Source organism: Fusarium fujikuroi, chromosome FFUJ_chr01 (assembly GCF_900079805.1).
Source record: "Fusarium fujikuroi IMI 58289 draft genome, chromosome FFUJ_chr01".
In the NCBI taxonomy this organism is placed as follows: domain Eukaryota; kingdom Fungi; phylum Ascomycota; class Sordariomycetes; order Hypocreales; family Nectriaceae; genus Fusarium; species Fusarium fujikuroi.
Window position 1 is genome coordinate 1,409,474 of NC_036622.1, and position 25,139 is coordinate 1,434,612.

The following is a 25,139-nucleotide window of genomic DNA, read 5'->3' on the forward strand; positions in this document are numbered from 1 at the left end:
ATGCATCTTCAGCAGAGCTCCTTTATCCTGCGTCGAATTTCACGCCTCATCACCCCAGTCCCGTATTCCAAAAGAAAACTTCCTTAGTAAAGGCCCCTCCCCGACAAAAAGACTGGGCATTCTTTCCCTGGGCATCCTCTGGAACATCAGCGCCTTGACGGGCGAATCAACGTGAATAGTCCCAACAGCTGAACAACGTAGTTGATGGCCCGATTTCAGTGAAAAGAGCTTTATTGTCCCATTGTCCTGTGCCGCAGCAACGACGTTCAGCTCCGGACTGGCATCCCAACCAATGTGAAAATGAGCCTCGTTGCGGTGCCCGTTAAAATACAGTAGTGGCTTTGTTCCACGTGGGTCACTTGTAAGATGGCGTACGTCGTAGAGAGCCATCGAGCTCTTCAATCCCGATGCCAGCACTTGATGTGGGTTTACACTCTTGATGTGGGAGATGGAGCTTGCATGATTTGCAAACGACCATTGCGGTTCAGGGGCGCGAAGATCTGTTATCCAAAGTCTGGGTTGCCTCCCGCCAGTGAACACAACGTTGTGGTTCCCCTCTTGGAAATCTTGCGCAAACGTTTCTTGTGGGAGTTGTATACCGTTTTGAGCGGCTCTTGGAGCCACCACCGAGACGCTCCCTTCGGAATGCATTCTAAGGAGGCCTCTGTTAGAGCTAGCAACACAAATAAGGTCCGAAGATGAAGGTGCTGGCGTGCTATTGTGAACCATCCATTCACCACGTCCCTCATTAGGGACAGCGACTCTCTGGTAGAGAATTGCTGTTTGCAAGTCAGCAGGGTTCAATACATGGCCAAGCAGAAAGAATAGTTACATTCGCCAAGCAGCCATTGCGGGCGATCGGTGTCCCTATGGTTTGACAGTCGTGGTGAAAAGAAGTATATTCCGCAGGTGTTGTCAGGTTCGCGTGAAGTCAAGAGTATTGTATGTGAAGGCTGATGATACTTGATTGATGACATCTGTGGACATCGTACCGCCTCTGTACGGAATGATAGGGTTCTGCCAGAAGAACTGGGTGCTTCTCGTGAGAAATGAATTCTGCACTATGTCAGTAGATTAAAGTATCTTCCAGCCTCGAGGACAAACTCGTCATTCTCATCTGTAGGGATATAGCTTCCCACCAAAGTCTCCTCATCCAAAGCTGGAAGGCAAGTCAGATATCATGCTGAAGTCATGCGTTGCAGCGCTGCGGCCCGAGGACTTACTGGCATAGGAAGCCCCTAGACCGGTCTTCTCATCGTCCCCGGAGACATAAAAGCACGGCATATTTGCACGTCGCTCTCTTGCAAAGCTTGGTGCAAAAGGGACGTTGCCTTTGGCCACTGAGCCTCTTGCCCACGCTGCAGCACCAAGGTCTTCATCCTCTACTCTACTGCGGCCTCTCTCGGCGACATAGGGAAGTCCAATCTCCCTCGTTAGAAGTGCGGACGTGACTGTATGTCCAGCAACGAAATGGCGCTTGATGTGTCTCTTTATTTGGTCCGCTTGGTGCTCAGCGAGTTTTTGAGCCTCGTGCTCAACTTTGCGCCTTTTCACGGCATCCGACGACCAGGCAGCTGACGAGGGCGCCGTATGCGTCCTTTCGATCTTGAAATACTTTTTTTTCTCATTATCTGCCAGAAATGCAAGTAAGTACAAAGTTCAGTGTTTGCCAGAATTCTGTACCATAGTAATAGCCAGGGATTTCGCGGTTCATGATCGTCCTTATGGCACTCGATAGCTTCCACAACGGCTTTGGACGGGAAAGGCGGAGTAATGCAGTTGTCAGAATTTGTGAAGCGGCAAATGTGAGCTGTTGAGATATGGAGGGGGCTTCAGGTTGCAACTGATGTCACACTGAGTGGATGGTGCTTAGGCGAGAGGCTGGAGGAGAGGCCAATCATGGATGGTGGGCTGACCAGTGAAAGGCCATGCTGCAGTTGAGGAAAATGAACACAACTATAAGTTGAGGAATTAATGGTAACCACTAAATCAGCAAAACTACCGAATTGAGGACAATAGCAACCATCAAATGGGCGCAGAGAAAGCAAAACCAGATGGACACAGATTTGAGACAAGGATCACTCAGGTTTTAGAGGACGAATTATTTATTTTACTTGTATTATTAGGTGTCTAGTAGACGTTCTCTAGGGGTATGAAAGTTTCCTCAACCACTCCAGGAGTCTTAATACTCGGGTGCGAGTAATGCAGTTCAAATTTGGACAGAGCGAAAGTGAAAAGTCCGGGCGATGGTGGTCCGGGTATATACCATCTAGTTTACTGAGACTTCTCGTGCTGGGTCGAGACACGCTGAAGAGAGACAACTGTGATACAGTTAGTGAACTGAAGGTCAATGTCAAGGCAATGACTAGGAACTTACCGAAATCCTCAAGGGATCGCTGCTTCTGGTTCTGCTTGGGGGACTTGCCGTGCATCAAGTTGTCAAATCCAGTGCTGCCCTGCATGAAGTAGTAGAGACCACCCATGACACAGAAGACACCGAAAGAGAAAATCCAGATACGGACAACGGCGACGATGCTGGTCTGGCCACCAACGAACCAACCGAAGATACAGAAGAGGGTGGCAAGGATATCGACGATCAGAATGGCACCAGACAGCTGCCAAGAGGGGATGGAAGACCAGAAGGGGCCGTTGGCACGGGTGATGAAGATGAGCCAGTTCTCAGTGAGAGAGATCTCAAGGAAGAGAACCTCGTCGATCTTACCGAAGTTCTGGACGATACCACCATCCTCAGAGTTGGCGTACATGGTAGTAAGAGCAATCCAGGTACCAACAGCCAGGACAACACCGAGAAGGACGGACATACCCCAGAGCTTAGGGAGGTTCCACTTGACGGGTGTCTGGGAGAAGGGAGCGTTGTCGTAAGCAATGGCAAGAGTAGCAATATCGGCGAAGATAGCAATGAAAACGACAAGCTCGATGTTCAAGCTCTTGTTGAGGATGGCGATCCAGAGACCAAGGAAGATCTCCATGTGGAGAGACAGCGCAATACGGTAAACAACGTAGGCGTACATACTAAAAACGATCAGCAGAGACTCTTGGACATAAGGAATAACACAATACCGACCGATGGAAAATTTGGCGTGCCAGAGGGCTGTTAGCATGGGTCTTATCATAAAAGGGGTGGCCTTTGTGTCGTGGTAGAGGTCATCGCGAAAAAAGAGGAGCGAAAGAGCCTCAAACAACGACACAGGGCAGTAGAATGGAAACTTACAAGTTTTCAAAGCATCAATGATAGCACCAAGACCGGGAGCAAGGAAAACAATGTCGGAAGCAGAGCGGGCAGCATCGGAAGCACCCTCAACAGCAATACCGGTATCAGCCTTCTTCAGAGAGGGAGCATCGTTGACACCATCACCAGTCATGGCAACGAGGTAACCACGCTGCTGGAGGATCTCGACAACGTTGTACTTGTGCTGGGGGAAAACCTCAGCGAAACCATCGGCAGCCTCGACGAAATCGTAGACCTCAGAACCAGGCATGTCACCACCACCGCCAAGGCCAAGACGCTCAGCGTTGTAAACGTTGGTACCGAGACCGAGCTGACGAGAAGTCTCACGAGCAATACCGACGGCATCACCAGTAAGCATCTTGATAGAGAGACCGAGGCGCTTGGCCTCGTTGATGGTGCGGGCAGTATCGTGACGGGGAGGGTCGGAGCAAGGCATGATTCCGAGAATCTCCCAAGCACCCTCACCTCGCTTGCGGGCAACACCGAGGGATCGGAAACCACGGGTAGCGAATTCGGCAACAGTGTTCTTGTATGCAGCATCGATTTCCTCAGGGATAGGGTGGTCCTCTTCGACAGTCTTCAGGACAAAGAGAGGAGCTCCCTTGACACAGATGATGCGCTCGCCCTGAGGAGACTCAACAACAGCCTGAACCTTCTTGGAGACGGGATCAAAGGGATGGAAGTCAAGAACCTTGTACTTGGACAGAACACTCTTGGCACGGGGGTAGTACTTGAGAGCCTTAAGGAAAGCCTTGTCAATGGCGTCAATACCCTTCTTCTTGCGGGAAGCGGCCAAACAAGCAGTAAGCATGAGATCATCGGGCTCAACGCCAGCAACACAGAAGGGCTCAGCGAGAGAGAGCTTGTTCTTGGTCAGGGTACCAGTCTTGTCAGAGCAGAGAATCTCGACACCGGCCAGAGACTCAATGGCGGACAGCTTCTGGACAATGGCCTGCTTCTTGGCGAGGTAGGCAGCTCCGACAGCCATGGTGGTTGTAACAACAGCAGGAAGACCGACAGGCACACCGACGATGGTGATGGCCAAGGTGAAACGTAAGATGTCAACCTGTTTCAGTTAGTAAAAAAATAGTTTAAAAGGGATCCAGTGAAAAACTAGGCCGCTTTTGCCTCGACCCTGTGTTATTTAGGAGGTCGACAGTGAGCAAATGGCCCTTGGGCTTGAACCCAAGGGATTGCATCGTGAAGTGCTAAGCGGCCTGTTCAAGGGCCATGTATAAAGACTTACAATTCCATTTGATCGATAAAAGGAAGACACCCATACAACAAGCAGTGTGGCGACGACAAGAACGAGAAGAATTGTTCCTTGTGGGGAATTAGCATACTTCTCCGAAGGGTACTATTTGACTTACCAATGCCGTTGAGAACCTCTGTAAAGTGACCAGTTCCTCCAGCGGACTGGGAGACAAGGGCAGCAGCTCGACCGACGAAGGTGTTGTCACCAGTGGCGGTAACGATGACGAAAGCCTCACCTCGCTTGACAGCGGAGGAAGCATAGCAGTTATCACCAGCGTGCTTGTCGACAGCGAGAGACTCGCCAGTGATGGCAGACTGATCAACCTGGACGAAGCAGCCCTCGGTAACGAAACGACCATCAGCAGGGATGATGGTTCCCTCTTCAACCTGGAGAATATCACCGGGCACGACCTCGGGGGCCTCAACTTCCTTGAGAGTACCGTCACGGAGGACGACAGCCTTGAGAGCAAGTGTTTTCCTGTTGAACAGTCAGATTCTGGTGCTCTACGATAAGCATTCGGCGTGTTGCTTCTCGAGGCTCTTGTGAGGCTCGAGAAGCAGGGCCAGGAAAGAGCTGGTCTAGAGATTCATACGATCTCCAGGCTTGGGAAGGGTAACAAACTTTAGTTCTTCAACGATCGAACCTCTATAATCGTGTGTTAGTTGCGTTCTAAAGGAACCCTTGGAATAGGAATTAGATTGCGAAACTTACGCCTGGAACTCTTGAATGAAACCGACACAGGCGTTGAGCAGGAGCAGCGCGCAGATGACGCCGAAGTCAATCCAGTCCTCCAAACCAGCAGCGAGAACAGCAGCAGCTTCCTACAAGTCGTTAGCAAAAGAAATCGTGAATTTTGGTTGAGAAATGATGGAGTTATGGCCAATTTTCGTTGGTGGAACTAAGTGTTTCCTAACTAGGAAATACCGCGCATTGACCACCGCACTTAGCTCAGCTAGACACAACACCATCGCTAGTGTTGCGACCGGCTTCACCGAACAACTCTCAGGGAAAACGACGTAGAACGTGCTACGAGCGTCGTATTTTGCTCAAAGTTGGTCCAAAGTGCGCAGGGGAATCAGGGGAGTGCAATTGAGGGTATATCAGGGTACAGAACTGCCAATTAAGGACGAAAAGTGCGGAAACCTGGAGGAAAAGCAGGGAGAGAGCGGGAAACGATAGAAAGACTGGGAAAAGACGGGAAATGCTCAGGGCACGGTTTACGAACCATCACGAACTGAATTGGGCCGACAAAGAACATCAGGAACTTGAGAATCATGTTCTCACGCTCTTCTTTCATCTGGTTGAGACCCCATTTGCGTCGTCGGTTGAGGACTTCGGCCTCGGTCAAACCAACTCGGGAGTCGGTTTGAAGCTGATCTTCAGGAACAACACGGCCACCTCCGGGCTGAGTCTCTTCTTCATCGTCGAAGGCGTGGCCATCTTCGGACTCGAGATCCTCGATCAGGGCGTCCATGTCCTCGTCGGGCTCCTCATCTTCGGCGACAGGAGCCTTGGGGGCGTGGGTGGGGGGAGCAGCTTGTCCTCGCTTCTCGTCGAAGCCGCCAGTCTCGATGTTGGTGTCCAGCGCAGGAGCGCCGGCCGCCTTCTCTTCAGCCATCGTTGGAGATGATGGAAAAGAGAATGTCGATTCTTAGGTTGTGTAGAGTGCGGCTGTAGGTTGGCAGCAGATATAGTGAAATAATAGGTTGATGCCGCTTCTGTTGTTGTGAGAGAAACAGAGGAACAAGGTAGAGTGGAGAGGAAAAGGGGAAGAAAGTGTCTAAGCACCGCACGAAGTTAGGGTCGCTTATGAATGAAGCATTCGTGGGTGAAGAGGAGAGGAAAAAAAGAGAAAGTTTGAGTCGGGCGAGAGCTTCTTTTTGAATTGCGAAGTGAGATGCGTGAGAAAGCTTGGGCTAGGTTCTTTCCCGGCGAGCTTGCCGGCCCACGCTCGTGCATGCTCTGCATGGCCCCTGCCCACAGACTTTCGGCCCTGATCAAAATGATGGAGACCCGGTCTTGAAGTGGGTACCACACCTCAATGCCTGCATATTTCTCCAAGACTGATTGTCTCTCACTTGATGCATGTCGCCATCTTACTCGCTGCTCATAGACTTTCTGTGGCCCCCCCATCACAAGTAGACAAGACAGAAAAGAAGAACACAGATGACCGGGGTCTCATCAAACGGGTCCCACGGCGACGCAGGGCTCCACAGCGCAAAAGAATTCTATGGGTCTCTTCCTCTTCCCAAGCCGGGACGGGTGGATTAGGATGGAGCCCCATCAGTCAGTTCCCACGAGTCTCGCGCAGGTTCCTGGCATGGTCTCTCGCGAATCCCAATATGCCCCAGGTTATGTGCTCCATGCCGTCTCCAGGTACGACCGGAAGCTCTTCGAGGTACGAGCTAGCAACAAGGAGCCTCTCTTTCCTCTACTGTACGAATTGATCCGACCTCTCACGGCCCTGCCGACCCAGTCCAATCCATCCATTTCAATTGGATTGACCATTCACTCATCAATTGCTCTACTTCTGCCGCCATTATGCAGACCATAATCAGACTCTAGTCCATTGCCATTGCCATTTTTCCATATTCGCTCAGCTTTTTCCCTTCCTTTTGCTTCCGTTGCCGTTAAAGCCCGCACGAGTCGGGATTAGCGAACGACATCTTAGTAGCTACGTAGAGACACAATCACATCCATGGTCACGGAGGAAAGAAACTTCATCACACCCTCTTGCGGTTTAGCTACACCCTCACTTACCCTAGCCTTCTCGTGTCATTGGCCTGGGGAAAGTAAAGTGCGATGTGCTTGCTTTGAATTCGTACTCTAAAGCTTGATGATGTAGTGCTATGCAAATTTCTTTTAAAATAATTATGCGCGTATTAACTGTAAGTTTTATTCCGTGCTGAAGCGCATTAAACATTCATTCAACAGAAAGTATGAGATGATAGCAAGAAAGTCAATCAGATCAGGTAGCTATAACAACCACCAGACAACAACATTTGAGATCAACAAACCCCCATCTCAGTCAATCTCATTCTAATGCAGTAAACAGCGCAGTAGCATCAACATCCACCTGGAAACTAGAGACAGACTGTGTTAGCCAGCACGCCAGTGTAGGAGCTGCCCTTGCCGTACCCGGTAGCGTTGGCTGGCTCACTTTTCCTTACTGCTCTCTTGCTAGGAGCTGGGTTCTCTCACCTCTAACCAAAATGTTTTTCCCTGGAGCTATGCCTGCTAACTTTTTTTTTGTTTTCTACAGGGCGTGTCAATTGAGCTAATCAAGCCCGTGCTAGGGTGTAACTCTATGAAACGTCGGTCGCTGCAGCTTGCAGACTTACACGGCCCATTTTATGATTCCCCATTTAAATCGCCCTTACCCTTATCCACTCAAGGCAGCCTCTGGTCCTCGGCCCAGCCAGGTTCTGCCTTCTATGCAGGTGCAGAGCACAGTGTGTGGCGGCGCCCAGCGTGGGGAATGGAAACAAGACGGTAATCTCAGCAGTGGGTGCAAAGGAGAAAGCACAGCAAACGCAGTGGGAAAAAAAGAGATTGAGAGGGACTAAAGACCAGTTCACATTTCATATGCAGCAAGACTAGACTCAGATTGAGACTCATGCTATCAGATTGCCCTGCCGATAAAGCACAAGGGGGAGGGAGAGTGCTCAGCGTAAACAAGAGACAAAACAAAACTCAATTGAGAGCACGTATCTGATAAGCGATAGCTATTGGACGTCTCATATGTCTAACTGCCCGTGGCTGATAGCTGATTGATGGCTTACAATGGATGACTGACTGAATGAGCGTGACAATGACAACGACAATGACGACCCCAATATGATGGCACTAACAATCAGTCATTCACCATCCATGTCACAATGAGAGTGATTTGCCTCGATCTTGACAAAGCGATGAGTTGTGAAGAGGTTCAATACAAACAAATCAAAACAATAGCCTGCCCGCCTGCCTGTCTGGGTTGGGTTTATTTTACATGGGTTGGGGGAATGTCCGCGGGATTGTACACGCTGTGATAGCGCGCAAGTATAGTTTTACCGATTTAGCTTTACGAAAAACAAGACACTCACAAAACCCACAGCTGAGCAAGTAATCTTACTTTCGTATCCAAGCTTGCTTATCGCCCTGTTTGTATCTGCCTACGTACCTACTGTAATACTCTCCGAACTATCACCAAAGCATCTCCACGGCCATACAACTCCCATGGACTTTTGGCTCGAGATACAGTAAGACACTGTGCATCTCCCGGATCCCGTTGGCTTCCATCCTTCGAGAGCCCCGTTGTACATGTGGGATGGCTCAAAGCCCGGTCCTCGATTGTATCGACGTATTGCCTCACTAATGCTAGATTTTGCCTCAAGATAGCATCAAGCCATGTACAACTGTAAATGTCTGCCTGCCAGCGTCTGGACCTACTGAATACAAAGCCCTCTGGTGTTCTGTAGCGCGCTCTCCATACTGGGGCCCCGGTACCTCTCCTGTATGTCATTGCTGGCCGAGCTTGTACCTGGCGTCAAGCTCCCCGTTTCCGCTGAGGGATTTTCCTCCATGGGAGGACCCCCCTCCCCCATGCCCATGTGCTCTTTTTTTCATTTTTCCCGCTGCGTATCGCTGCCTGTCAAGAATAATGACGACACTGACTTGCCCATCCCCGGCGGTCAGCGAAATCGCGACTCGAGACACTGGAGAAGACAGGAGAAGTCATGATAGGCTCCGCTTCATGAGGAACGGAGAGAACGGGTTGCCGTTTATGTCAATCCATCAGCCTTGCTTCGCCTTGAGCTGCTAATCGAGACCCTTATTACGGAGTACAGTATGTATCAACGAGAAATGTCACCCTCATGGCCCCTGGAACGCAACGGGAGCCATGGTCCTGATGTGCAATGTTGTGCAATTGCAATGACTCAGTGATGATTTCACAATCGTAACGCAGCCATTGACACATTGCGCATGTATAATAGCATTGCATAGATCTTCATACCTTATCCCATCTTGTGCAAATAATGCGCCTTCCTATGGGGATGGTGTTATTTGCGCGCAAAGCGTGTCGTTCAATTTCCTAATTTCCACCTTGAAGCTGGTAGACGTAAAAAACAAGTCGTGTTCAAGAGTTGACATTAAAAGCCATCCAGTTTACGCAGCAAACGCACACTAAAGTGCATACATTGATCGATCCGCTACTCTAATTGCAGCATATTTGAGACTGGCCCCACGCGATCTACCTCGGGACTGACCTGACTGGGAACTGGTCTGACAATCTGAGATGGGATAGCTTCACAGATCCCGTCCGATGACGACTATGCTGGTCGGTTACTCTGCATCTTCTTAGTCTAGATTCCCTCTGCAAAATTCTTATTCGGCCAGCCTATCAGTCGTTGTTCCAAGTCTTGTTTGACCCGGACACGAGAATGCATGAGGTTAATTGAACGTAGGGGTCTCAGGCAGGACCGAAACGGGATCGCCGTGTTTCGATGGGTGGTCATGATAGTCGTCATTTTATGACAAGTAATCAGACGTATCGTGACAAGCTTTGCTACGGTGCGCCTCACCTTTGACTAAGTAGTCATGACTTTGAGAAACGATGGCCTGTTATGATGGAACAGGTCCAGGTTCAAGAATAAGGGTACACATGAGCGCCCCATCCACTGCTCGCTCACCAGGCGCCAATTGTCACCGTTGTGTGGCTGCCATGTCCAATCGCCTTATCGGCAGCTGTTGAGCCTGTGCCAGCCTTGGCAGCTCGACGGTGATGGGTACGGTGCGAGATACGGCCTCGTTCACGAAACGACATGGGCGAGCCTCTGCAGGGCCTCGCCTGGGCTGGATCGGCTTGGCTGCCCTAGGCCTGCCTCTGGTCTTCTCCGTGTTCGTCTAAAGAAGGACACCGAGGAGATTCACTTTACACGTCCATCTTCCACGCATGAGATGAGGCGCCGCTATTAGCGTCTTGGATCCAACCTGCGGCGGGTTAACGCGGGCGAGGGTTATTGGAGAAGACTTGATTGAAGCGCTGAACTTTCTTCATCAGCTATTGAATGGATCTCCATCCAAAACGGCAGGCTAGCCATATTCACCACCAGAGCAAGCCCTGTCCCAACGACGACGGGACCGAGCCTCGCTCAGTTTTAGCGTACAAAAAGAGCGAGCATCAGAGATGCTTGACACAAATACCACGATGCTAGCGAGCTCGGTTAGAGCGGGACTGGCCCCTGTTGTTTCTGTCAACTTCCCTCATGTGAGGTATTATTTGGGATCATCACAGCTGTTGAAGCCGCTCATGCAGGTGTGCATAACTTATGGACCCAGCTGCACTGGCCAAAAGCCGCGCATATTGGAATTTTTCTAGAAGCCGGCCTTTCCACAGTGACCTCCAACCATTTATCCAGTGCCCTTCCTCCTTCTGGACTTGGCCACCGCTGTCAGTCATCACGAAGAACTCTTGTCGCCTCTCGCCAAGCAGCCAAGTCGATTCCAGGCCCGTGTTCTCCTTGTCTCTATTGAGCTTGCACAAACGAACCCCGTCAGCTCCAGGGCACCCCATACCCTTGCTCATGGCTCAAGCCTGTAAAGGTCAGTGCCCCAGAATCCCATCCATCGCCAAAAGCAGCAGTCCACTGAGTCTCTACGTCATTGGAATGACTGAGTTCAAAAGAAGGTGAGACAGCCTATGACCAATGGCGGCGACTGTTTCTCCGATTTGCCTACCTAACCCAGCTCACAGTTCCGGTCCAGTCGGCCTCGCCCTTTCGCGGTTTTTGTTTTTCTACCTTGTCATATCCACATCCACTTCGCATCGGATTTCATGTGGGGGTACCTCCATGTTTAAACTGGGGGACGTGGTCGCTTTCTTCCGCGGGTTTTTGGCTAGAGCAGTTGGCTGTCGATAAGGTAGGCAAAACCGAACAGGATTTGGTCGGCGCTTTTTTACCCGCGACCTCCGGTGGCTGGACTTCGGCGCCGATGCCTCGGTGTGTCAGTGGGCAATAGATGGAGACCCCACGGGCAATTCGCGGTGTACAAGATATTTTCTTCTCGGTCAACCCTAAATGGGTCGTCGAATGCCGAAGACGGGGCACGGTAAGTCCTTTTTGGTCACGAACTTCTGAAGCTGAGAACGAGAGTGCCTGAGTCGCTCGCTCGATGTAGCGGGTCTGACCCCGATCCTCAGCGAGTCGTTCACCGCACCGGTTTCCGCGCTCCGCTGTTGTTCCTGACTCTTGGAGATTCCACGTCGAGGTTCCATTCCGCGTCTTTTGCTGTTACAAGTTGCCTCATCCAGGGTCCAAGTTTTGTGTGCCGCGCCTATCGCTCCCATTACGTTACCGGGCGGTTGGTCTTACACACCAAACGGTATGCTTAAGCCCGCCTACGTAACTTCAACAAGCCTCGTGTAACTTATTGTTATGTCCTGTCCACGGCCACCCGTCCAATACCTAGGTACCTTGTTGTTTCCGCGACGGAGACACCCTTACACAATATCCGCCACCAACGACCCCTTGTGTTATTTACTTGATACAGTAATTATTCTACATCTTAGTCCAACTTCAATATATCACAGGCGAGAGGCCATTGGTATTACAAACGGGGAGATAAACAACAGCACTAAACAGTTTGCAATCTTTGGAGTCCACTAAAGCGCCGACAAGGCCGGGTCCAAATTAACTATAGTGGGAGATTTGCATTATGCAGCTCTATCAGCGTGGAGCTACCGACTTACACGCACGAGCGAGTGCGCCTATTTTCTTCCAGAAAAACCCGGGGCTCATGAGTGATGTGTCCGCGTAAAGCGATGTCGAAAAACGAACAAGTCTCTCGTCTCACCATGTCGCACTCGATCGAGCTCTACCCAATCCCCTTTCACGGCTGACGCCAAGTCAACGAGGCATTTCTTGACTGCATATTCGTGCATCTTCCCCATCTTTGCCCGGCTTTGGGCGGATCCGGGGTCGCCCGGGAGGCGCTCGAACTAGGAGGATGGTGGGCTTGCACCCTGAAAATTGTCTAGGAAACGGAGTCAATCAATTGGTCATAGTGATTGGTCGATTCATCTGATGAGGGAATTCAAAGACCATGAAACGGTCCAAGCAAATAGACTCAACCCAGACTCCTTTTACTGGTAATATCGCTCATTCTGTTTGATACTCTTGCATAACAGTAAACGTGGACTCTGGTCATTCCCCTAACCATTTGCGGGTAAAACCTCAGCATGGGCTTGTGAGACGGACAGTAGCTGGGACTAGGGAATGGCAATAGTGGCACGCTCGCTGCGTAGCATGCGGGATATTGATGAGCTTAATGTCAAATCTGGAAGGTCTCAGCATCAGTCATTGGCTACACCTTCCACATCCTGAGATCTACCCCAACACAATCACCTCCTTCCAATGCTCCCATCCCGCGGGAGATGATGGTGCCGGATACTTTTCTTCCTACAGCCTCACTTTTTCGCTTGTCCATCTCCATCTTTATCTTCACCTACATACGCACGGCAGACCAGCCCAGGCCAGACCGCACTATCAAGAACACCGCTTCACCCCAGTTTCCTTGGCGACAGCAACAGTGCACAATTGCGGAGAGCGAAGAGCAGCTTCCTTGAACAGCCAAGCCTTCACTCGATTCAAGAGACTTCACTGATGGAGTCGAGTGCGACCTTGACAGTGCTTGACTGTCCCAGTCCCTGGATGTTGTTGTGCCTACCGGTCTCCGCCCCGACTTTCTTATTCATGCGCTTTCCGCCACAGTCTGGGGTAGACGGTTCATCTGATAGGGGTTGTCGAAGCATGGGCTTGACTTGACTTGGCTTTATGGTCTTGTGCCTATTTGCGCCATAGCTACTTGCGTCTTGTGAACCACGAAAGAAGATTTGTGAGGATCAGCATGATAAGCCAAAGACGCATCATGCTGTTGTCGCCTCTGCTGACGTTACTTAGAGGCTGAGGGGGTCTATCAACAAGTCATGGGTTATCCGAAAACGAAAAATGATACGTGAATCTGGCACGATGTGCATACGTCACTCGAGATCCTGGCCTCTATTTCCAGAGCGGAGAAATCTCGAAATCTCGCAGTGCTGTCACCGTCAAAACTCCGGTCTCGCGACAATGGCACATTTACCTGTATGTCTCACACATACAGCCGGCTTGATCTGGAGACGTCAAAGTAGAATCTTCAGCCTGTTCTCCAAATCCTAACCCCAACGACCCCAAATAGCCATTACCAAATTGAAATGCAGGGATTTATAACTTGCCCGCATGTAAGACCCGCTTGTACCGATCCACGCGATTTGGTTTGCACGCGACCTTCGGCAGTCAAGCTGTCGAACTTACTATTGGCTAGCCCTGAACCACATCCTTCACTGCATAGTCCAGCTTGGATTGTCAATCACACTGTATTGTCGGGGCTCTGTCGCTAAGCTCTGGGTAAATCGGAAGCCGCGGTGTTAACAGCCTCTGGCTCACAAACATCATCTGGCCTGTGATGATACATACTGTTATCAAAGCCTCACCGGAGGCGGCGACGTAGCTAGGGCTTAGGACCGATAACTCTGATTTGGCAAAATCTGGCATGGTGCTCTAGCATTTTTGCTCCACCATGATGGATGCTCGTTCCTGATATCCACTTCTTTTCCCTTCCACTAACTCAGCACGCCAACTTGCCGCCGCTGGCCGTACCACGTCTTCAAGGTACCGAGTACCAGCCGAGTAGAGCGCTCAGAAAGTCCAGGCCCTGTCAGGTGTCGGACATTACTTTCCCAAAGACAGACAAAAGCTCAGAGAAGCACTAAGCGCCTTGAGCTAAAGGCCCCAGACGCGGCTTTTTTTGCTGTTTTCTTTACGTGTCTGTTCCTGGTAGTCTTTTGTGACAACCCACCTACTGTCACTTGTCCCTACCAAAGTGCCTCGCCGTTGGCTGCCGCCAGTAAATGAGGCTCTTGCACCCATTTCATTGCTCCAGCTCCCAGCCCCCGTATCTATCTGGCATCCTATCTATCCGTGCCGTCATTCCCGGAATTGCAAATTTATTTGTTCAATCGCGAATCGGATATGATGTCAATGCTATAGGTTGTCTGGAGAAATTGCACTGGAGCACCAGCTCAACCGTTAAGTATTTTCGCATGTTACCTTAACATATGCCTGAAACAATCCCGTCGGATATTCGACAACGGTGTGTCCGCCTTTGTCACGATTAGGATTGGCGTTTATCAAGAGACAAGTCTCGATGTTGCTGGTCCTGGTTGATAAAATCTATATCTTGTTTCCAATCCAAGCTAGTGACCCTGTCGGTGCGATCGGCTTTTACAGCTCACAACAAGTCGCAGTGCAAAGGTTGGAGCGAGGCTCTGCCGCGACCTCGACCTCGATAGTGGCGCGCCACGCCTTCACGTCGTGTTGGGCCTGGTAATTCAGAGCATACATACGAGAAGGACCAGGATCAGTGATCGACGATGGACAACACCTTAGCGGTCAGCTTCCGATGGTGACTTTGTTTACGTCGCCATCAAGAATCTCCATCTTAAAAAGGAATTTATCCAGGCTCCACGAGTCTCCAAACCTTAGTGTGGGATTTGATGGAGCAGAATCACCTCTCGCTGGCTAAACTTACCTTTGGCTAGTCAATAACAAAAACTGGAGCATACGACTCGATAATGGATGGACGGACCTGAGGCTGCCGGAGGACCCTGCATCTCATCCCAACAACTAATTCACTCATACAATTTCGAGCGATTCATACGTGAGAGTTGATATTGCGCGGGTACTCCATAGTGAAGCTGCGGAGGTCTGCATCCTGGCCTATACGTACTGTTTCCGCCCCAGAATACTCATGAAAGTTGTAATTAAGTACAAGTCCCCAAACTGGGGATTACCTTAGGCACGACTCGCGACTTGGGGAATATCACGGGGCTGAACCAGTACGTCAAAGGCCAAGCAAACATGCTGACAACCATGCAACTCTTTGAGCCATATCAATTGCTTACACGCAAAGGATGCCACACCCCGGAATTTGGCCGCAAGACCAATTCGCTTCAATGCTCGGCTTTGGCGGACGTCAACTGGACTCAAAGTGAGGTGTAGGTCAGTATTATCGTCAGCCATGTTCTCGGATGACGAGGCGCATGAGAGTATTTTGTCCACTGCCCACATTCATGCAGCTGCATAGAGATCCAGAGCCAATACTGACTTCCTTCTCTCCGGAGATGCCAAGAGTCTCGAAGCGAGGAACGACGGTTGATGAAACAACTGGCCTCGGTCGTTGGACGAACAACTCAGTCGCTGACTGAAACGAGAGTGTTTCCTTTACACCAGGAACGTTGTGGCATGGCCAAAATGGTCGTGCGCTGCGCAAAGCTGCGCGTTGCGACGAGCATATTCACCTCGACTTTCTTTTTAGGCCGCATGGTATTACGTTCCTAGTGCAGCCTCCCGTACGACTGGTGGATGGGGCGGCCTTCATTTGCCCATGGAGTATACCGCCTGAAGAACATCTGATCCATGAGAGGCTGCAGAATGCTCAATCTGACAATGGCTCAATTTGCATGTCTGCTTAACCAAGCCTTGTCGTATACTGGTATTTATGGCTTCCGAGCAGAAGCGTTTTCCTCCTCATCCATAAGCCTTGCAGATCGGGAGCGACATCGCCTATGTGAGCCCAGTAACACAGCTGCTGGTTTCAAAGAAGCGTCGTCATTTTTGTGTCGCCAGGAGTCGCAATTGACATTTACTTACCAATCGCGTGTCCATGAAATTCTACAAGCCTCGATGATTGACGCATCCTGTCAATGTTGAAATTGGTCACGAACATAGCCTCGTTGACTTGATTTCGGAATCCGATGTATGTCAAAGGACGTGCATCAAGACGTCCAGCCCTATTATGTTTCCAAGCCGATCATCCAAGATACCAAGGCGGCGACTACCGATGCCAACACCTTTGATGCCACAGATGTGAATCTTGGCTCTTGGCTGGTGTTTTTCTCCTCCACACGCCCGATCTAGGCCAGATGAACCAAGACTTGACAGCCAAGAGCCAAGACATGTGTTCTCGATGTTCAATTTCTGTTACCGCCACCAAACCATACGATAATTCATATGTCCTGCGTATTGTACCAAGACTTGGGTTGGAGGCTATGTCGACAAGGTCTTCGTCTAGCCTTATAGAGTAACGTGAGTATTTGTCTAGATCGCCGACATATATGCACGTATTTGCAGGCTGAGCCTATGTAGCATAATACATCATTGTCCAGACCGTGTAAAACAGCATGAAAGTATAGATCCAGACTCTCGTCAGTCCACTCTGAAGCTACATACGACGGAACTCCCCTTGCCGATTTTTGGCAACGATTGAGGCAAAGTGGATGGGTTATGTTTACAATTGAGTCCTCTGTTATTCAGTCTTGGCTCGAGTCGGTCAGTCCCGAGGTGCTTCGGTTTCTCTGTGACCTTTTCTTTTTTTTCTCCGGTCATGCAAGTGTGTGCTTGGTAGAAAGTTTCTGAATTCTCTTGGTATGGATGACATGCATGCACGATGAAGGGATGGATGGACCTCGAGTGGCTCCGTTAATTTCGGACTTGACAGGAAGCAGATGTTTGTTTTTCTGTCGTCGCGATTTGAGCGGCAGGTCAGTGGGTATGAAGTAAGATTACAGCGTGCTTTGGGCGTGGGATGGGCATATGACTATGGTTTCAGTTCAGCGCGGAGTGTTTACTGTAATCGATTGATCGATTGATTGGTATGCAGTCGGATATTGCGCTGGAGCCAAACTGTGGATGAAGGGATCCATCCGCGCAGCAATTAGTTGCATCTCAAAGGGTTTAGCACAAGGGATTTCTAATTTTGGGGCTTCGAGACAAGTGCGATATGTGTCTCTTGTTAAGTCAAGACCATGTTGTTACGTAGCGGCAGATAATGATGGATATCCCTGCCTGAGCATGTTGGTTGTTTATCTTTTCTGGCATCACCTGAATGCGTAATTTCGAGGCTGAAGGGGTAGAGACGTCACAGCCAGTCAAGCTCTGAGTCAGTTGACGTACCTTGTCTCAATAGAGAATACTCAGCAGCCTAGTTAATACTTCTACATCAAATAACAACTGTCATATCAAAGTCTATATCTAAAAGGACCGTCGGTGATCAATCCAACCTAGTCAGGGGGGAATCTCGCACTATACCCCAATCGAGCCCCATGGGGGTCTTGGTGATAACCGAAGCTTGTTTCTGACAACAGAGGAAGAGTAAAAAGTAGTTACAGTAATCTACCTATTGAAAACGGTATCGACAAATGGCTAGTCATGTGAATCAACGGCTTTAATGAGTACATTGCTGCCTGAAAAGATGGCGCCGTCGATCTGTCGACTTTATTTTAACTACCGACGGTGAGGGCTTCGATCGTCACAGTCTGCCTTGTCTTGGCATTGCAAGTGTGTTGGTAAGTACTTCAGGGATGAGACGACCGTGATCGCTTTGACGTGCTCGTGAGGAGTTGCAGGGAGGGAATTAAGATTACTGTGACGATCGAAATGCTGGTGAGAGTGGTGTTTGGTGGTGGTTACCCTGTACCAGGCTGAGATTGAGCGACCCGGGGCAAGGAGAGATGATACTTGTTGCAACGTACAACTTTGGCTTTCGTTGACTGATCATGTGGTTAGGGATAATTTATGTGCAGGGGATAGTGTGTTGAAGCAAGGAATTGAGTTAAAGCGCTGCATTGTGTTGACATAAGAGCCAAGGTTCACATGACGAGGCTGACAGCTGTCTCGAGCGTCATGTAATTATATAAACTACTTAAAGAACAAGTTAAACCAAAACAGAACTAAGGGACCATATCCAAGCTCTCATGTGATATGTACAAGTTAAAAGAGTGACACTTTTATTCGTTCCATGGAACTAAGCTTACCAAGTTACAGGACGTAAGGTATTTACGTAGAAGGGTATATCACCGAGATACGTAGTCTAAACAAGCACACCGAGAGATCCATTTCGTACAAAGACGAATCGTATTCTTGCTGCATTATCCAGGTATATATTGTCGGGGCATCGATATCAACAAGTTTAAAACACTTCTCTGTCTAACGGTTCGATGCGACCCAGCAAGGAGGCATAAAGGCCTTTGGTTACATGCACAGCTCATAGTTACAAAGACGTGAATAAAACCAAAGACAAGCATATATACACGAGTAACAAAATAAATAAATAAAAAACCGAAGTGATAGACAGCACGTCAATGCCCCTATAAACGAGTCGTCACTGCTGAGACTTGGCATGACCTTACTGTGAGCGGTCAGAATGTCATAATACGATTCGACTGTACAACCGCAATGTTAGAAACAAAGTAGTTGTCAATAACGCATGGGGAGGCTTTTTTCTTTTTGTTGGAGGTGGGTGAGTGATTGAAGCCGTGAGTCGATATATCTGATGAGGGAAAACACTCGATCATACAGAACCACAAGTTGCTCATACAAACATAAACACAAATTCAAGAGAACAAAATAACCTAGGAGACCGTATTCATTAGGATTGAAAGATAAATAGGACATGTCTGTACAAACATGACGATGACAGTCGATGTCAAGCTCTGAGTTGACTACCCTGCACATAGACGGTGATGCCGTCTGATCATGTAACTCGACAAGAACGAGACAACATGACCCCTTCAGAACACTAAAGCATCCAGGGGATGTCGACCATCCATGTGAGAGCATATCTAAAATGAAAGATGATGATGAAGACTTCATTTCTAAAGACAACATGTCTCCACCCAGGAATTCCTTTCAAACATCAACATCGATCGATGATCACAAGAGCTTCACTGCCAAGAAATATGCTGCTGTATAACAGGAAACAGAGACCAAGCATCTTCATATTATCCACTAGTCGCGCTCGCTATGAAATGTTTTTGGAGGAAGCTTCACCACGGGGAACAACGGCAACAAACAACCAGTGCAGAAGCACACAAGCAAACGACATATTGTATCCAGATACAACGACACGCATAGGACGCCAAGACAGGGAGCAAATGTGAAAGGACTTCATCAATGTGTAAGCCCCTAAACGTACAAGACTGGAACTTTGGGACACTGCTGAATCGCCCGGTGACTACCAGGGCAAAACCGAATTCATAAGCACAGCTTACAAGGCACAAGTATCCAGTGGAATATCATAACTTTTCATTTGTAGCCAACAAAGCTACGTGGGCCAAAAGCCCTCATCAAACAAACAAAAACACATCTGGTCGTCAATGCGCCTGCATGAAGCCGTCAATCACGACTGTTTGCCCACCAGCTGATGCAAGAAACCGTCTCCCCAAGCCAAGTCCTTGTATAGTCCTTGGAACCATGTTGCCAACGCCGCCTTCTTCGCTGCTCAAAGCAACAAGGGAAATCAACAATAAAACAACAAATGTCCTCCCATTTCCATACCTGGGTATCATTACATAATCTTGTGCGTCATCCTCGAAAGAAACCCTTAGTTATTTGTGGGATCAGGGAATGTGAAGCCAGCGGGAAAGTTGGGCATGCCGTTCGGCAGTGTGCCAATCCCAAAGGGGAACGAGGCAACCATGTTCTGTCCGTCCTGAGCAAGGTCGCGGTGATCGTCACGACGATTGTGGCCGTTGGAGCCGTTGTCTCTACTTCGGCGCCAACGGGAGAGGTCTTCGTCCCGATTGCGAGTTGACTTGGGACCGTTGCTACCGCCCTTGTCCGTTTGCATGCGTCGACTGATGGCCTTGGATGAGACTCCAGCTCCTATCTCGATATCGGGCTCCTCCACTGACAAGCCAGTCTCAATAGGTTGTCCACCGCTGCCGCCAAAGGGGGCGGTCAACATCCATTTGCGATCAGCTTCCGTCAACTTATGGATAGGAATAACGCTGACACCCGTTGAATAGTCGCTGCAGTCCCGAGGGCCGAAACCAACACCCCAACGAGTCTGGTAAAGTTAGCTCGAATCAATATGCAAAGGGAGTCTACAGTCACTTACACGAAGGGGCACTTCTAGATTGCGGGAATCCTCAGTGCCTTGCTTAGCGTTGACAGCATCCTGTCGGCTAAGCATCTTCACGAAAGCATGTCGCTTGTCCTTGTTCACAATGCATGTTTGCACCGTACCGAAGCGGCCAAAAATGCCGCGCAATTCACTCTCAGAGCAGCTGTTCCTTGGTTAGTTAACGATACGAATACAGATGAGGATACACCTACGTTACTCCACCAACAAACAGTGTTCGGCTATAGACCTTGATGTGTCCGGATGGAAGAGTTGGATCGTACTCGACCCATTTGTCGGCTGAGCCTTGTTCATGAAGTGGGGTCTCACTTCGTCCACGGTGTCCATGAGGGCTACGCTGGCGATATTCACCTCCACGGCGGTCATCATGACGACCACGGTTAGGAGAGTCACGGGCATAGTCTAGGCGATCACGTCCATTTCGAGGAGAGCCACGACCACCCCAGCCACGGTCAGGAGATCGCGAACGAGAACGTCCATGGAATCTAGGAGGAGATCTTGTATGGCCGTAGCCTGGCATACGTGAATCCTCTGGCTTGCCTGAAGGGCCACCCCATGCAGCTTGACTAGGAATTTGAGGACTCTGTGCATAAGGAATAGGCTGCTGAGCTGGGGGAGCGCCAGCTGCAGCCGCGGCTCCTGCACCACCCATACTTTGAATCAGAGCAGGAATCTTATCAAATGGAATACCTTGGTCAGCGAGCGCCTTAATCAGCATGATCTGCTGTTGGGTGTTTGGATCAAGCCCAAGGCCAGGTGCTGCTGCAGCGGGCATGGCCCCGTTGACCGGATTAGTTGGGTTACTTGGGTTGTTCAGAGGAGACCCTGCATATCCATTCTGCGCCCCCATATGTGGGAGGCTGAAAGGAAGAGACGGCACATTTACGGGCTGCGACGCCATAGGATACGATACAGGCGGTGTAGCAGATGATACTGGTTGAGGTGGCGCGGCAGCTGGCAGGTTATACGGTGCTGTGGGAGCCGGCAAGGGGTTGGCAGGGGGAGCGGTTGTGTTTTGACGAGCGATGTTAGCCAAAGCCTCAAGAATAGATGTGCCGCTAGGAGCCGGAGGAGCTGAAGTCGTAGCGGGAGCTGAAGCGCTGCCATGCTGCGAGCCTAGCACATTGGGAGGCGGGCTACCGTCAGGAGTGGTCGATTCATCTATAACATCACATGGGTTAGACTACAAGTTGATTTGAGACAATAAAGCAGTACCGCTTGGGCATATGTCGCCAGGCGTGATACTGCTTGCGTGAAAAACGTACTCTGTGGTGGTGCATTGAGCTTCTCTCTAAAAGACTCGAGCATTGGTGTAGGGAACGTCTGGCCCTTCTCCCAGATATCAAGGAGCTTCTTAATTTTTTCCTACACGGTGGATTATGTGTGAGTTACGATCCAAATAAACAGTACGAAGGTCAAATATGTCAAGGAACGAAGGTCGTCAACAGAAGCGCCTTGTAAAGTGCTCCAATGTGCGCGGCACGTGGCAGTGACTGGTTGCCAGCTACATGAGGGTGATAGTCAGATTTGCGTACCTTTTGTTCTTCCGGGGCGGATTGCAGGATGTCATTCATCAAAACAGGCATGAGTTCTGTCACTCGGTTGACGCCAGCGGCATAGGTTCCATCCGGGGCAGAGCTGTTAATTGCCTGTGCCTGTGCCTTGGCTTGCTCGAGCCATTTCCGGGTTACAGAATCTACGACGTAGAGTACCCCCAACTTGTGTGTTCCCGGTGTCTTTTTAAAGTGTGTGAAGATTTTCTGGATGAGGACGGATTCGGCCTGTTGGGACAAGCGGTTAGCGGTTGTTTGGCATTGAAGCAATTGGAGATGTTTGGTTCAGCCTTACCTGGATGTTGGAAACGCAAAGAGAGGTTAAACTGGTGATGCGAGATCCGGACACACCTGGCGGCTTCAAGTTGAGCATAGCCTGGAGACCAGCCTCCAAATCCGCGACTGCGGACGCCATGGTGATTTGTTTGAAGTGATTGTTATATTTGTAGTGCTTGTATGGTAGACTGGAGTAGTCGACGAGCTACGCGTGATGCCTCAAAATGCGATGCACTCCAGATATGGTCCGACAGCGAAATGACCAGAGGTGGACGATACCACTTGAAATGAAATGCCTGCAGCACAAGAGGGAGGCGAAGCAAAGGTAAGAGATGCAGAAGAATATTTCTGTCTGAATCAAAATTTCTTTGTCGCTTTATTCAGGTACGAAAGCTTAAGCGGGTCCTTCCTTCCTTAGGTGGGCAGGTAGAGATTTTTTCTTTTACGCAGTCGCGACTGGCGAGATAAGTAGTAGTAAGCAGTACGAGAGTAGTCCCAGTTATTGTAAGATAAAGTAGGTAATGTATCAGCTGGAAGTATGCGACGCAAATACAAATAGAGAAGGCAGGCCTCAGGAGTACGGGTACGACTTGTGCGAGAAAGCTCTTCTACTGTTTGCGTCAGGAGCGCGACGAGTCACGAGATTGTGCAGTGGGCGATAAAGCCAACAGAGATCGTCAAACGAGGAAAAAGTTGTCAGTACTAGAGACAGGGTCGGATAATAACTGCACTGGCGTTGTTTGCGTGTTCGCCTCGATGGGCGTTGTCGTCAAGTGTGATGCTGCTCTTTTCTTGGTTTGTGAGATGATGATAAATGAAGTGGGAGGAGAAAAGCTGAGGCGAAAGAGCGTGACAGGTGGGGCAGCCTTTTTAAGTGTCGCAGTTTGGTTCCAGGTCACTCAAATCTTTATTCCGGGTTTGGGTTTGGTGGTCCTAATAGTTTATCCGGTACCAACCCAGAAAAGGAAAGCCTCTGAACCTCAACAAACACCTTAAGTTAACCATTGTGTCTGGCCAGCCTTGCACTGCAGGAATTCAGGCATTCACTACCGATGATGAGACAAAGCAAGGTAGTCCCGTTCTCATTTGTAACCGAGCTGTTTTCCCCAGGTATGACTGTCTCTTATTTATTACAGATACTGCTCCATGTATACTATATGTAAGTTACTGGGCATAACAAATCAGTGGAAATAACCGTAACCATGTACGTCTGACTTATCCAGTTATTATCTATTCACGCTGTAAACTCTGCTGCTTGAATGTAGTCCCAACCAATGCCTGTATTCCAATCTGCAGTGAGAGTCAAATACAGTTACCTATTAGAAAACTTAGATTCATATATGCTTTGCAACCACTAGGTTATCATCCAGTGTACATAACAGGGACTTATCATGGTTTACATTTCCGGGTTGAATCCGTAACAAGCTTTTAGTGTCAGTGGAGTGCATGATACCCTAGATAAGGACACAGACAATACGAGGCCAATATAAGAGAAAGCAATTCTGTAAATGCGCGATTTCTTGTTGATTTTATGTAGTCTGTACGTAAAACTCGATGAAAAGCATGCACTTCGGCCAAGATACTGCGGTAATAAGCATGCTATCTTGTTTGAATCACGGATGCTGGGCTCCTAGATCATGAAGCGATATATGAAACGAATGGCTAATAATTAATAACAGATCATCGAGGGACCCACGATACATGCATCGTGATTATTCAAGAAAAGTATGACAAGAAACGCCAAGTTATTGCAGGCCATTAGAATGTGCTTGGAGACGACAGCATCACAAGACACAATAGCCGATGTTGGTGGTTTTGAAACAGCCGAGGTGACCGGGCGATCGGAAATACTATATTGAGTTGAGCACTCGATTCAAACAGGTTTCGTGATCAGATGTGATTATCTTGAAGAACGGCGGTTAGAGATCAGCTGTCCGGATGCTCCGTAGAGACCTCCTACTGGCCGGATGGAAGGGTACGTCGGCAGTCCGAAGCGCTGGCGGCGCTGGCTCGGAGGCCCGGCGATGGATCACGGTAGTTCCGGGTCGTCCTGTCCTCGTGCTTAATTCTAGGTCCGATGAACCCATCTTTGGTTCTGACGTCAAATCACGGCTACATCGATAATGGCCAGCATGACCGAGGTCCCACGAGTAATGAACCAAACAAATGAGTTGATTGTGAAGGTATCTCCACTTGTTCTCCCAGGGGCTCGTCTTGGTGGAGCAAAGAGCATGTCCATCATGGAGACAATCTTCGGAGGGTACAACAGTTCCGAAGTTGTCATGATGAGGGAAAATTTCGACGCTGAATGTAAACAACAGGGGGTAGAGCCTGGCTGGGTAGATCTTGACTGATTCCTTTTGACTCCATGCTCCCGCATATTGTTAAATATCAATGAATGTTGAGAAACACACAGACAACAACATCTGGTGCCGAGAAGCAGCAGCAAGCCCTCCCTCCATCCCTCACCCTGTTTGTTTGTCCTCACAAGCCAAGCCAACGCAACCCCCAGACCCAAGACCCAAGCCTAGACTATCACTAGCTGTTGGGGTTCCAACTTGTCTTTGGGAGGCAAGAATACTTGAGAATTCTATCCTGAGCGACAAAAAGACTTTAGTAGATATCCTGCGGCAATAGTGGACATCTGGACCAGTTATTTTTGGCAGCCTCGCTCAAGATCCAAAGTTTTCTTGTTCCCTAAGGCCTGCGTCTCGGCCATTTGGGGGAGGGCTTGGAGTGCGTCGAATTGGAGCTTGAGAACGCGGGAGAGGGACAGGGATTAAGGCCGAAATTTTGGGGCTTG

The 25,139-nt window shown here is 49.5% G+C and overlaps 3 protein-coding genes; all 3 read right to left on the bottom strand.

Annotated features, from left to right (window-relative positions):
• Positions 1–39: 39 nt before the first annotated feature.
• On the bottom strand, positions 40–1,714 carry FFUJ_01632 (related to myocyte-specific enhancer factor 2d; the record flags this gene model as incomplete). XM_023576550.1 has 5 exons in its annotated part: positions 40–779; positions 833–1,056; positions 1,105–1,159; positions 1,224–1,631; positions 1,684–1,714. 5 exons carry the CDS (start codon positions 1,712–1,714, stop codon positions 40–42), a joined length of 1,458 nt encoding a protein of 485 aa, XP_023423953.1.
• A 560-nt stretch (positions 1,715–2,274) lies between these two features.
• On the bottom strand, positions 2,275–6,123 carry FFUJ_01631 (probable H+-transporting ATPase; the record flags this gene model as incomplete). XM_023576562.1 has 7 exons in its annotated part: positions 2,275–2,321; positions 2,378–3,033; positions 3,229–4,316; positions 4,497–4,573; positions 4,621–4,982; positions 5,217–5,326; positions 5,731–6,123. The coding sequence occupies 7 exons, from the start codon at positions 6,121–6,123 to the stop codon at positions 2,275–2,277; spliced, it is 2,733 nt and encodes a 910-aa protein (XP_023423954.1).
• A 13,844-nt stretch (positions 6,124–19,967) lies between these two features.
• FFUJ_01630 (related to RNA binding protein NRD1 protein) lies at positions 19,968–22,475 on the bottom strand (the record flags this gene model as incomplete). XM_023576573.1 has 6 exons in its annotated part: positions 19,968–20,432; positions 20,484–20,652; positions 20,702–21,668; positions 21,773–21,872; positions 22,043–22,288; positions 22,356–22,475. The coding sequence occupies 6 exons, from the start codon at positions 22,473–22,475 to the stop codon at positions 19,968–19,970; spliced, it is 2,067 nt and encodes a 688-aa protein (XP_023423955.1).
• Between the last annotated feature and the right edge of the window lie 2,664 nt (positions 22,476–25,139).